The sequence below is a fragment of the Tursiops truncatus genome, chromosome 17 (assembly GCF_011762595.2).
Source record: "Tursiops truncatus isolate mTurTru1 chromosome 17, mTurTru1.mat.Y, whole genome shotgun sequence".
In the NCBI taxonomy this organism is placed as follows: Eukaryota; Metazoa; Chordata; class Mammalia; order Artiodactyla; family Delphinidae; genus Tursiops; species Tursiops truncatus.
Genome location: NC_047050.1, coordinates 42,037,199 through 42,047,170, shown reverse-complemented (window position 1 = coordinate 42,047,170; position 9,972 = coordinate 42,037,199). Strand labels below are relative to the sequence as shown.

The 9,972-nt window shown below is 48.3% G+C and overlaps 1 protein-coding gene across 1 annotated transcript; it reads left to right on the top strand.

Annotated features, from left to right (window-relative positions):
- The first annotated feature begins 373 nt into the window (after nucleotides 1-373).
- On the top strand, nucleotides 374-5,498 carry LOC117308649 (uncharacterized). Its single transcript, XM_033842871.2, has 3 exons — nucleotides 374-393; nucleotides 429-2,234; nucleotides 2,317-5,498. Exons 1-2 carry the CDS (start codon nucleotides 374-376, stop codon nucleotides 1,672-1,674), a joined length of 1,266 nt encoding a protein of 421 aa, XP_033698762.1. The 3' UTR covers nucleotides 1,675-2,234; nucleotides 2,317-5,498.
- The last annotated feature ends 4,474 nt before the right edge of the window (nucleotides 5,499-9,972 follow it).

The window sequence follows — 9,972 nt, the reverse complement described above, 5'->3', positions numbered from 1 at the left end:
CCCGAGGTGACTGTCCAGCTGCCAGCGACCCTCCCGATCGCTGGGTTCCTTTCACCTCGTCCTGGGCTCCTTGGCTGCGGTGGCAGAGTCGTGTGCGCGACACGGGTGCTGGAGAGAGGGCCTGGCTTGCTGTCAGGGCCAGTGAGCCGCTCCACCCCCACCGTTGGGACCTTTGTGAGCATCCCGCGCGTTGGCCTCCCAGCGACCCCCCTCCTGGCCGGTTTTTCCGAGACGGATTTTCGGACTCACGCCGCCGCCCAGGGCGGCTCTGACTTTCGCAGGGCAAGGGAAAGACACTAGTTCTGACATCCGCTCAGGGAGTTCGCTGCGGTCCAGTGATCAGCTCAGATTCTAGCAGATTCCAAGGCCTCGGATGTTGTCCCTGCGGGAGAGGCAAGAGAGGTTTCTCAGGGACCCCATTTGGAAAGACTCTCCCACTCCCCACGACTTACCCCTCATCTCACCCAGCTTTTGAAGCCCTATCGGGAATGGATCCCTGGGCGGGCTGTGCTCTTCTTAGGCCTGAGAGCGGGAAGACGCGCGTCGCGAGGCGCGCGAATAGCGCGGGAGCCCTCCGGGGTCTGGGGGCCTGAGGACCACCCGCCGCCTCCAGCCGTCCCATCCTTGGCCCAGCCACCTCCGGGGTCGGGCTGGGCGAGACAGCCTCAGGGGCCCGAGGCCGGCCGAAGGTCTTGGGCTTTTCTCCAGGGGCGGGGGGAGGGGGAGGGGAGGTGGGGAGGAGGGCGTGTGGAGCCCAAAGACGCCCTCCTGGTGCCCGCGCCCCTCGCTCAGCTTCGTTCCCCCGGAGGCCTCGGCGGGCGCCCTTCCAGCCACCAGCTTGCGCTGCACCGAGTCACCGGGAAAGAGGAGCTACCTGTGAAGGCTGAAGACCGGGTCGGAGGGTTAGCTATGTGGCCAAAGCCAGGGTGGGCACGTCTGGGGGCAGCCCCTGCCGTGAGCCCGGGTCCCGTCCGAGTTTGGCTTTCCCGGGGGAGGTCGTCGGCCGCCGCCGCGGCAAGGCCCACACGAGGCCGCCCGGCGGTCAGCCTCTCGCGAGCAGGAGAGCGGCCCTGCGCCTTCACCCGCCCGGAGTCCCGAGAGGTCTCGGGGCGGCAGGCGGCAGCAGCGGCGGGCGGGCTCCGGCACGTGCTGGGCGAGGGCTCCCAGGGTGCGCGGGGGAACGACTCGCTTTCGCCTTCAGTGCCCCAGGGAAGCAGATCTACCGCTGTTGGCCTCGCCAGAGAGAGCCAAGTCACTCCCTATGCTCCCGCGTCAAAGGACAGCTTCCAGCTCACGGTGCGCTTCGAACGGAGCCCACTGGTGTCTATGACTAGGAAGACCGGGTTTACAAGAAGTTTCCGCTGCCGAGGACAAGACCCAGGCGCCTCCCAGGAGGAGAGCCCTGCGGATGGTGCTCCTCTGGGGCAGTTCCACCTAGGCAGCGTGGGACTGGCCCAGCCCTCGGGTTGCGCCAAGAGCATCCTCAGAAAAGACTGCAAACCTATTTTTATTTGGTTTTCACTTAAAACAAAACAAAAAACTACGTGCGAATTCTTAACCATTGGGAAAATTCTAACGAAAATCTTGATTTCCAGTGAGCTCCTTTTCCTACGCGGCAGTGAGCTGGCTGGAGCCGAGCAGCTCTGCTCTCTGTTGTCTGCGGTGTGTTTTTAAAATGCCGGGCCTTGGATTGCCTTGGAGTTTCCATTTCTAGATGCAGAGGTCGTTTCTCTGGGACTGTGGAATCGGTCCAGAGTTACCGTCGTCAGATGTGGTCCGGCAGCATCAGCAACTTCTGAAACCTGTTAGAAATGCAGATTCTCTGGTCCCATCTACTGGGTCAGACACTGTAGGAGTGGGGCCCGGCGATCTGTGTTTGAACAAGCCCTCCAGGTGATTCGGATGCACGCTAAAGTTTGAGAACCACTCAAACTTTAGTTTGACCTAGATCAAACTAAAGTTTGACCTAGATCAAATTGACTTTTGGGGGGCAATCGCCTGTGTGCGCGATTAGTCTTTCCGGCTCTCTCCCTCCCCTATTCCCTCCTTCCCTTCTTTCCTTTCTCTCCACAGAATGCCCGCATAAATGTCTGGCCTGAGGCAGCTCATTCACTCGTTCGCTCATTCATTCATTCCCTCATTCATCTGACTTTTTCGGAGGCACCTCCCGAGTCCTTGGAGGCAGTGCTGAGATAATGCCCAGGTGCATGCAGGAGAGCAAGGAAGAGAAAGCGGTACGGATGCCTTCCCCTTTCATGGTCAGTTTTTTCTTTTTGTTATTATTATAATCTAATACTGGATTTGATGTGATTTCAGGGACTATCCCTGTTAGGACCAAACAGGAGCAACGCACCCCATTTTAAAGTTCCTGACAGCGACCGCCTTCTTCGCCCAGGTTGATGTTATTCTCTTCCTGTTTTCATCACATGCTAGGGACTCTGTGTCTACTCAATACACTTCCACACACACCTTGACATACACAGCCCGCACCTTACCTGCCCTCCCTGCACTGAGTCAGAGTGCTCGGTGCCTGGGGTGTGGGAGTGTCACAATCGGTGGGCGGGATGTGTTTGGACCCGGGCTCAAAGTCTCTGAGCCCTTGGATTTCCCTGAGGCTGCATAGGGAGATCTTCGGACACCTGAAACTGACACGCACGTTTGCTCAGGGCCTCTGCTGCGCGCTGGCTCCCATCTTGCATCCAGCTGTCCGGAACTGACCAGGTTCCCGAGGTCAGGTGTACCCGGACGTTAGCGTCGTGATCCTCAACCTGCGGATTTGTCACGTTAGGATTGGGTCAAATCCCCTTAACTGTCACTTGGTTGTACAAAATCCGTTGTTCCCCCTCACAGAGTGAAAACTCCGAATGAAGACTCGCACTTTCTAGTTTTCTTATACCAAATCAGTCTCCCTTAAGCTTTCACTTTGCACTTTCTCTTTAGAACCTTGACTCGAACTTCTGTCCCCAGCCAGGCAAAGAGCTGCCTCCACTGGACCATTTGCTTCCCACCGAGATTTTCTCATTGTAGGACAGTGAGAACAGTGGAAGTCGCTGCCTCTTAAGCAGTGGCGAGATGCTTAAATATTGGGACTAACTGGAAGCCTCTTGTCTATTTGCAGTCAAAAGAAAAGTTTCATTTTAGTGTGCCACTGCAGGGAAGCCACTGAAAATGCATGCAAACAAAAATGAATTTTCATATTACCCTAGTCATAAATTGTCTAAAAGTACTCAGCTCCACTTTGACAAAGAGTTGCCACTTTAGTGTGACCTTTCCTTATGGGGATTTTCAAAATATAAAATGTATAATGGTCAGGAACATGATAATCTCTTTACAACCTGTGATCATATTTCTTAACAGGATTTTGCTTTCCAGTGCAGATGGTTTGACATAGTAACATTCAAAGCAGCCAGCACTTAAGAAATGCCAAGGCCAGTATTTGAATGCAGATACAAGTTTTAACAAAGGAAAATGTATATCCCTGTAGCTGTTTGCCTGTGAATATTCCCCAGAACATTAATACACTATTCTTGAATCTAAGCCAAGTCATCAAACGCTCTAAAAAGTCTGTGAGGTGCCAATTCATAAGGCACATAGAATTCCTTGTCACCAAATATTTTTGAGTCTCTACTATGTACCAGGTACTAGACAACTGTGTTATTGTTTGAGACCCTGAATTTTCATCCTGACTTGGGGTGAGACCAAGGGCAAGGAAGGTGGGATTTTAACGTTGGTTTCCTCTGGTTTTGTTAAATTGTTAACGTATTTGTACTTAATAGCAATCTTTAAAACATTTACTGAGCTTTCTCTTACATTTTTAAGTCATTTTTACAAGTCAAGGAGAGAAAGTCAGTGTTTGAGCCAGCTCATTTATTGGAAAATGAAAGCCAGCACAGGCTTAACTTTTGGCTTTCCAACTGGAAGACCTTAATATCATGACGACATTTTACAATAATGTTATTTCCATCATGCCAGGTGATAATTTAGCTGTAGAGCCTTATGATTGGTGACCATAGCTCACTCAAGCCTGTTTTCACCTCCTGACTCTGTAAGGAGCCACAGAAAGAAAAACACCCTTCTTCCTCTGGCGCCCTTGCTGGAGGGAGGGGTAAAAGAAGTGGCAGACAGCTAGGTTGGCCCCATCCTCATTGTTCCCTGGGAGAACTTGGAGCAGGACCAGCTCAGATCCAGTTTGCTTCAGGGAATCCAGGTCTTACAAGAAGTGATGAGCTCTTTATCTTTGCCTCTAAGCACAAAACACAGACAGCTTCAATGGATCTGGAGACAAACCGATATGAGAAGCTGAGAGACCCCATTCTACTCTTCCGCTCTGCACTGTGTCACAGTGCCTGGTCACACTGCATGTCTTAGCCACATACTCCATTTTTACGGTGTTCAACGCTTCTTCCCACGTTCTCCCCCTCTACACCCTCCCCAGCCCATGCCTGGCAAGTGGACCTGCCTCCAGGAATCAGACTGGGTGGATGCTATGATGTCAGGACACCAGGCAGCCACGTTTCTAGCATGTTAGACCATGCCTGCCTTTTCCTTTCCCTGGGAAAGTACACAGAGTGCAAGTTGTCTCCCAGGCTGTGAGACACACATCCAAATGCCCTATGTGGTGGGCCCACCCAGGCCCAGGAGAGTGTGGAGGAGAACACGAGTGTGTCATATGGGTGTGTTCACCCATCCTGTTCCCCTCTGTCTCATCCTTGACCACATTCTCTTGACAGGCCATATGACCTGGGAATGACCTGTGATACATGAGGAGTGTTGGTTTGTAGAACGCTTGCAGAGCAAGGGAGCAATGGCAGAGTGGGACTTTAGACTTGTTAATTCATTTAACATGTATTTACTGAGGATGTTTAGTATGGTTGGCCCCGTGGCAGGTGCTAGGGATACAACAATGGATAAGGAGCTATAGTCTAGTGGGGAGATAAACAAGTAAATAGTCAATTATGATATAGTATGAATTAGAAAGCCTGGATCTAATGTACCTAGTTAATAGTTTATTATCTTGAATAAGTCATGCCACTGGTTGGAGCCTCAGTTTCTGAATCTGCAAGTTAAGAATATTCTGAGGGTTAAATGACACGAATGCGTATCAATGCAAAGTTATGATTTTTTCTTGCCCGTTAACATAACCTCTTCAGCACAAAATTACTCTTGTCACCCCTTCAAGGATTTGGAGAGAAAACTGAGGGGAAGAAATTTGACCCAGTTTCTAGTATCTAGTTGTCAAGAGTACAAAAATTAAGTCACTGCAACAAGTATTTCTAGAGAAAAAGTCATCTGCCTTGACAGTAAGACTTTTATCAAGACTTATTTTTACTGTTGATACTAAAAAATAGGAATATTGTACTGGGCATTACTCTGGTAATGGTACTCTGTTGTTTTATTTTATCACAATTAGAGAATACATGGAGTAGATCTATGATGCACAGATTTTTTAGGCTTCAAAGCTATTATTTTGGATGTTACTCTTTTTTTTTTTTTTTTTTTTTTTTGGGGTACGCGGGCCTCTCACTGTTGTGGCCTCTCCTGCTGCGGAGCACAGGCTCCGGACGCGCAGGCTCAGCGGCCATGGCTCACGGGCCCAGCCGCTCCGCGGCATGTGGAATCCTCCCGGATTGGGGCATGAACCCGTGTCCCCTGCATCGGCAGGAGGCCTCTCAACCACTGCGCCAGCAGGGAAGCCCCTGGATGTTACTCTTTAATGAAACAATGGTGCAATTAATTTTGAGATGTCATTAACATCCCATGAGGTCTTACCGGGAAGGAGATTGTATCAGTTAGAATACAATTGAGCTGTGAGTATCAGAAAATACAAAATAACATGGATTTAAACCACAGAGAAGTTATTTTATCTCTCGCATAAACATAGGCAAGCCATAGTCAATATGGTGTCTAGCTCCTTGATTATCAGGTACTTGGGCTCCTCCTGTCTTACTGTTCCACCAACTTCAAGAAACGACTTTCACCTTACAGTCCAAGATGGCTGCATTCCAGCCAGCAGCGAGGGAGACATGCCCCCACGCTTTAAAGGAGATTCCAGAGAACCAGAGCGTAGCCACACAGCCATAACCAGCTGCAAGGGAAGTTGGGAAAAGTAGTCTTTACTCTGGGTGGCTGTATGCCTAGCTAAAGTTCAGGCTTCTATTATTAAAGAAGAAGGAGAGAATGGATATTGGGGGGATGACCAAGAGTCTCTGCCACAGAACGTCTTGATCGGATGCTTGATCCTTTATATTTGTAATCTTACATGTGTTGGCACCATAATCACTGTCACCGGTTCTGGATAACGTTCCCTGTCCCCTTTGCTGCTTTCATGGTTTTAAGCACCACACACAGTGGCAGGACTATGCTTTGGAGCCCCTCAGCGTATTGCCACGACTTACCTACTCTTGGTTGTGGCTGCTGGTATGTGACTTTCCGCTTAGAGTGGGGAGGTGTGAACAAAGGTGGGTGAGGTTGGGAGACAAGTGGTGTTAGGAGCCTTCCTGGGGACATCGTGGGGGATACCACTGGTACCACATGGCAGCGTTCCCTTTGTGGGCTGGGCCCTGGGTGTCAGGCAGGCCACGTGAGGGGGCGTTCTGCAGGAGTACTTCATTTTTTTCCCTTGGCACGTGGGATAAGAAATGAGACAGAACACACTAGAGGAAAAGTGGAAGCCCTGGATTCCTCCTAGCCCTGTCACCATATAAAGCAGGCGTGGGGGGCAACTGTAGAAGTTAGGGTCTGCCTTTTTACAGCCCTGACAGCCCGAGGCTGCAGCAAAAATGTGCAGCTCAGGTTGCCCTGAGGGGCAGAGTCAAAACTACAAGCGGACCCTCCCATAGCAGAGAAGGCCCTGCTCAGCTAGAGCCCAAGGACAACATCCAAAGATAAGTGTGGAGACACTTAATTACCATTTAAAGTTGTCCTGGCCTGACCTCTCAGCCTGGTTAACTTTGCTTCTGGGCCTTATCCTCTGTTAATACAGGCTCTATTCACCCCTCCAAGCCTAGGAGGATACTTAGCAACAAACATGACTTTCTAGGTATAGAGAGAGGTGGGTGGGAAGGGCCCGTGGATCTCCATTCTCACTTGGGGTCCTCCTTCAGGATGCTGCTTGGCTACGGGCAAATCTGAGCATGGAGGTTACATGCACGGCGTTAATGCCAATGTGTGGGGAGGAGGATTCTTTCCCTGCAGAAACATCTGGAGTGACACTGAGGACATACTTACACACATTTACACGAGCCCTGGGGGATTCCCATGCCTGAGAGAACTGGCTAGATAGTTCCTATTACACATTTATTTCCTTGAAGGAGGTATTTTATATTCTACCCTGTAATTCAATTCCTTTGGCTCCCCACCCTGCTAAAAAGGAAAAAAAACATACAGTCCAAACAATTTTTAAAACCAAGTTTTTTTTCCTCCAAATAGTAAATGTGCATAATTCGTGCAGCTTTTATACACATCTGTAAGCTATGACTTGTTTATACCAGCTCTTACAATATTTTAAAAATAAAGTATAATGTTTTTCAGTCTGTATACAATAGCTTTTTCTTTTATCAACCCCCCACATACAAATGTATTTCCCCCCTTTAGGGTGTAACTACGTGTCTAAATAGTAATGTATACAATTGATATATAGGAAGGACATGCATGTTTTACAGCAAACATACCAAAAGGAGGTATGATACTCATGCTGATTCCTTAAAATACAGTAACTAATAACCTGTAGAGTTAGAAAAGGCCACCTAAGCTGGTTTGACCCTATTCTATGTACACGGGTTAAAGGATTTAGGATCACGGAATGAGAAAGTATTCGAGAGACAACATAATTCAGTCCTGTCATTTTACCTGTGTGGTCACAGAGGCTCAGGAGGAAAGTACTTTTCTCAAGCTGCTGACTTTTGCACAGCCCAGAGCTGAGACTACTGATTTCAGAAGGGGCTCTTTCTGTTATACCTCACGATCTCTAGGCTGAAGGTAGAATTTTCCTCCAGGAAAAGATGTTGATTTGATCCCAGCAGCCTGTTTTGCCATACCAATGCTACAAGTACCAGAACTCCAGCCTCAGCCATCCTCCAAGACTTAGCTTTACAAAATGTGGTTGGAGGACCAGCAGCTTTGGCCTGACCTGGGGGCTGGTTAGAAATGCAGCCAGACCTACTGGATGAGAATCTGCATTGTAGCAATTTTAACATTGTTTCCTTAGAGACCCATTTAATCATTTTCCTCTAATGCATTAAGAACCCTGGCCATATACTAGACTTTCATTATAGGCGGATCTGGGAATCGAGATACTTAAAGCTGTCCCCTGGTGACTGGCCTTCATGGGTCCTTAAATTGGCTGTTTGAGAAAAAGTGATCTAAAATGTTGGGTTGGAATAATTTAGAATAGGCAAACCTTGGAAACCAGCAAGGATTTCTCCCTGCTATCTGGTTTTTCTCAGAAAAACTCAAAAGCCAAATCACAAAAGCTGTTTTTCTATTGACTATATTTTCTCTTATTTCTTTCCCTTTCATTGGCGTCTCACTTGCTCCCGATTTGGGAAGGTAAACTCTGAGTCTCAAATGTCCTCTCCCACTTCCCCCTGTTAACGAGGAGCTAAGTATCCCAGAGGCCTATTTAGACCATCCTGAGATCCACTCATCAGAGTGATCAGGCTGCCTTATCTGATATTCCAATGATCAGCAGAATTGATTTGACTAATGTGGTTTGCTAAACGCAAGTCTCCACCTATGTCTTCATCCCTGAAGTTGTGATTTGGTCCCAGGGAACAACATTCCCAGAGCAAGTCAAGGCTAAGTCAGCTAATGAGCTCCGTTTTTCAGAGTAGAAGAAAGCACTTAACCATGGTTCCCAGCTCTGAACTTGTGGTGATTCCAGGAGAGGGGATCGTTGTATATACTAGCGTGTAATCTAGTTCAGTGTTATTGTTTTTGTTCTGAAGGGTTCCTCTCCTACGGGGCAATGATTTAGGGCGGGGCCAGTCAACAAATTTTTTGATACTTATAAAAGGCTTTTTACCAAAACTCACTGCCTCTCCTGACTGTTCACTGTTACCTCATTACAAGTGATGTTATCTGCTGAGTATCTGGGCTTACCACTGACCATAGCTGAGGCCTGGGCATTATTTGCTCAGACGATTTACTCCTCTTTTTGTTTTAAGTTAAATATGTGCAAGATGGATCAGGCTGGGGCAGGCTGGGGGTGAGGATGATTATTCCACCAAGGACCATGTGGACTTTTTCATCATCGTACTTCTTCCCTAAGGTAGACTTTATGAGCTGTATGCTTGCATTTTTGTTTTCTGACTTATTGTTCTCTATCCTACAATTGTTCTATTAATTTGATAGTATATGGTTTCAGCCCAACATTTGTTCCAAATTCTGCCAGATTAAGGGAAAGTTTCCAGACAAAACCCTTCCCAGGAACTCTCCTAAGTAAGTAGAACTTTATCCACCCAGCCCCTGCACTATCTCCTAAGGGGCCTTCAGAAGCTGAATGGGGTTCCTCGGTGGACCCCAGCTCAGCTCATTTTAAGATAGGTCTCTCTGTGACCAGGCACATCCATGGGCAATTGTGAGACCAGCTCAGGGGCAGAAACACAGGTCAGAGAGAAGCAGCTGATTAGGAACCAGATTTGAGCGCTGGAAAATGAGTACAAAACTTGGGGCGTCAACTCCTTCTCTCGTGGGCTGAGCGTTTGCCTTCAGGCGCTGTGTAGGCCATTCACCCTGTAAAGGCATTCACATTCCCCTCTAGTAGTCTGCTTTTGTAATGCCCTGGGGATTTGCATGAGTATAGAGGTCACTGTCTCTGACAATTAAGCTTTAAAGTTAATTCCCAAGATAAATAGAGCAAATTGACACCACTTTGGTTATAATTTTTCTTGCTTTCATACTCTAAAAGACAACTGTGAACCAGCTGCCAGACTCGGTTCCTGGAAATTCAAGAAACATAGGCATTGTATTTTC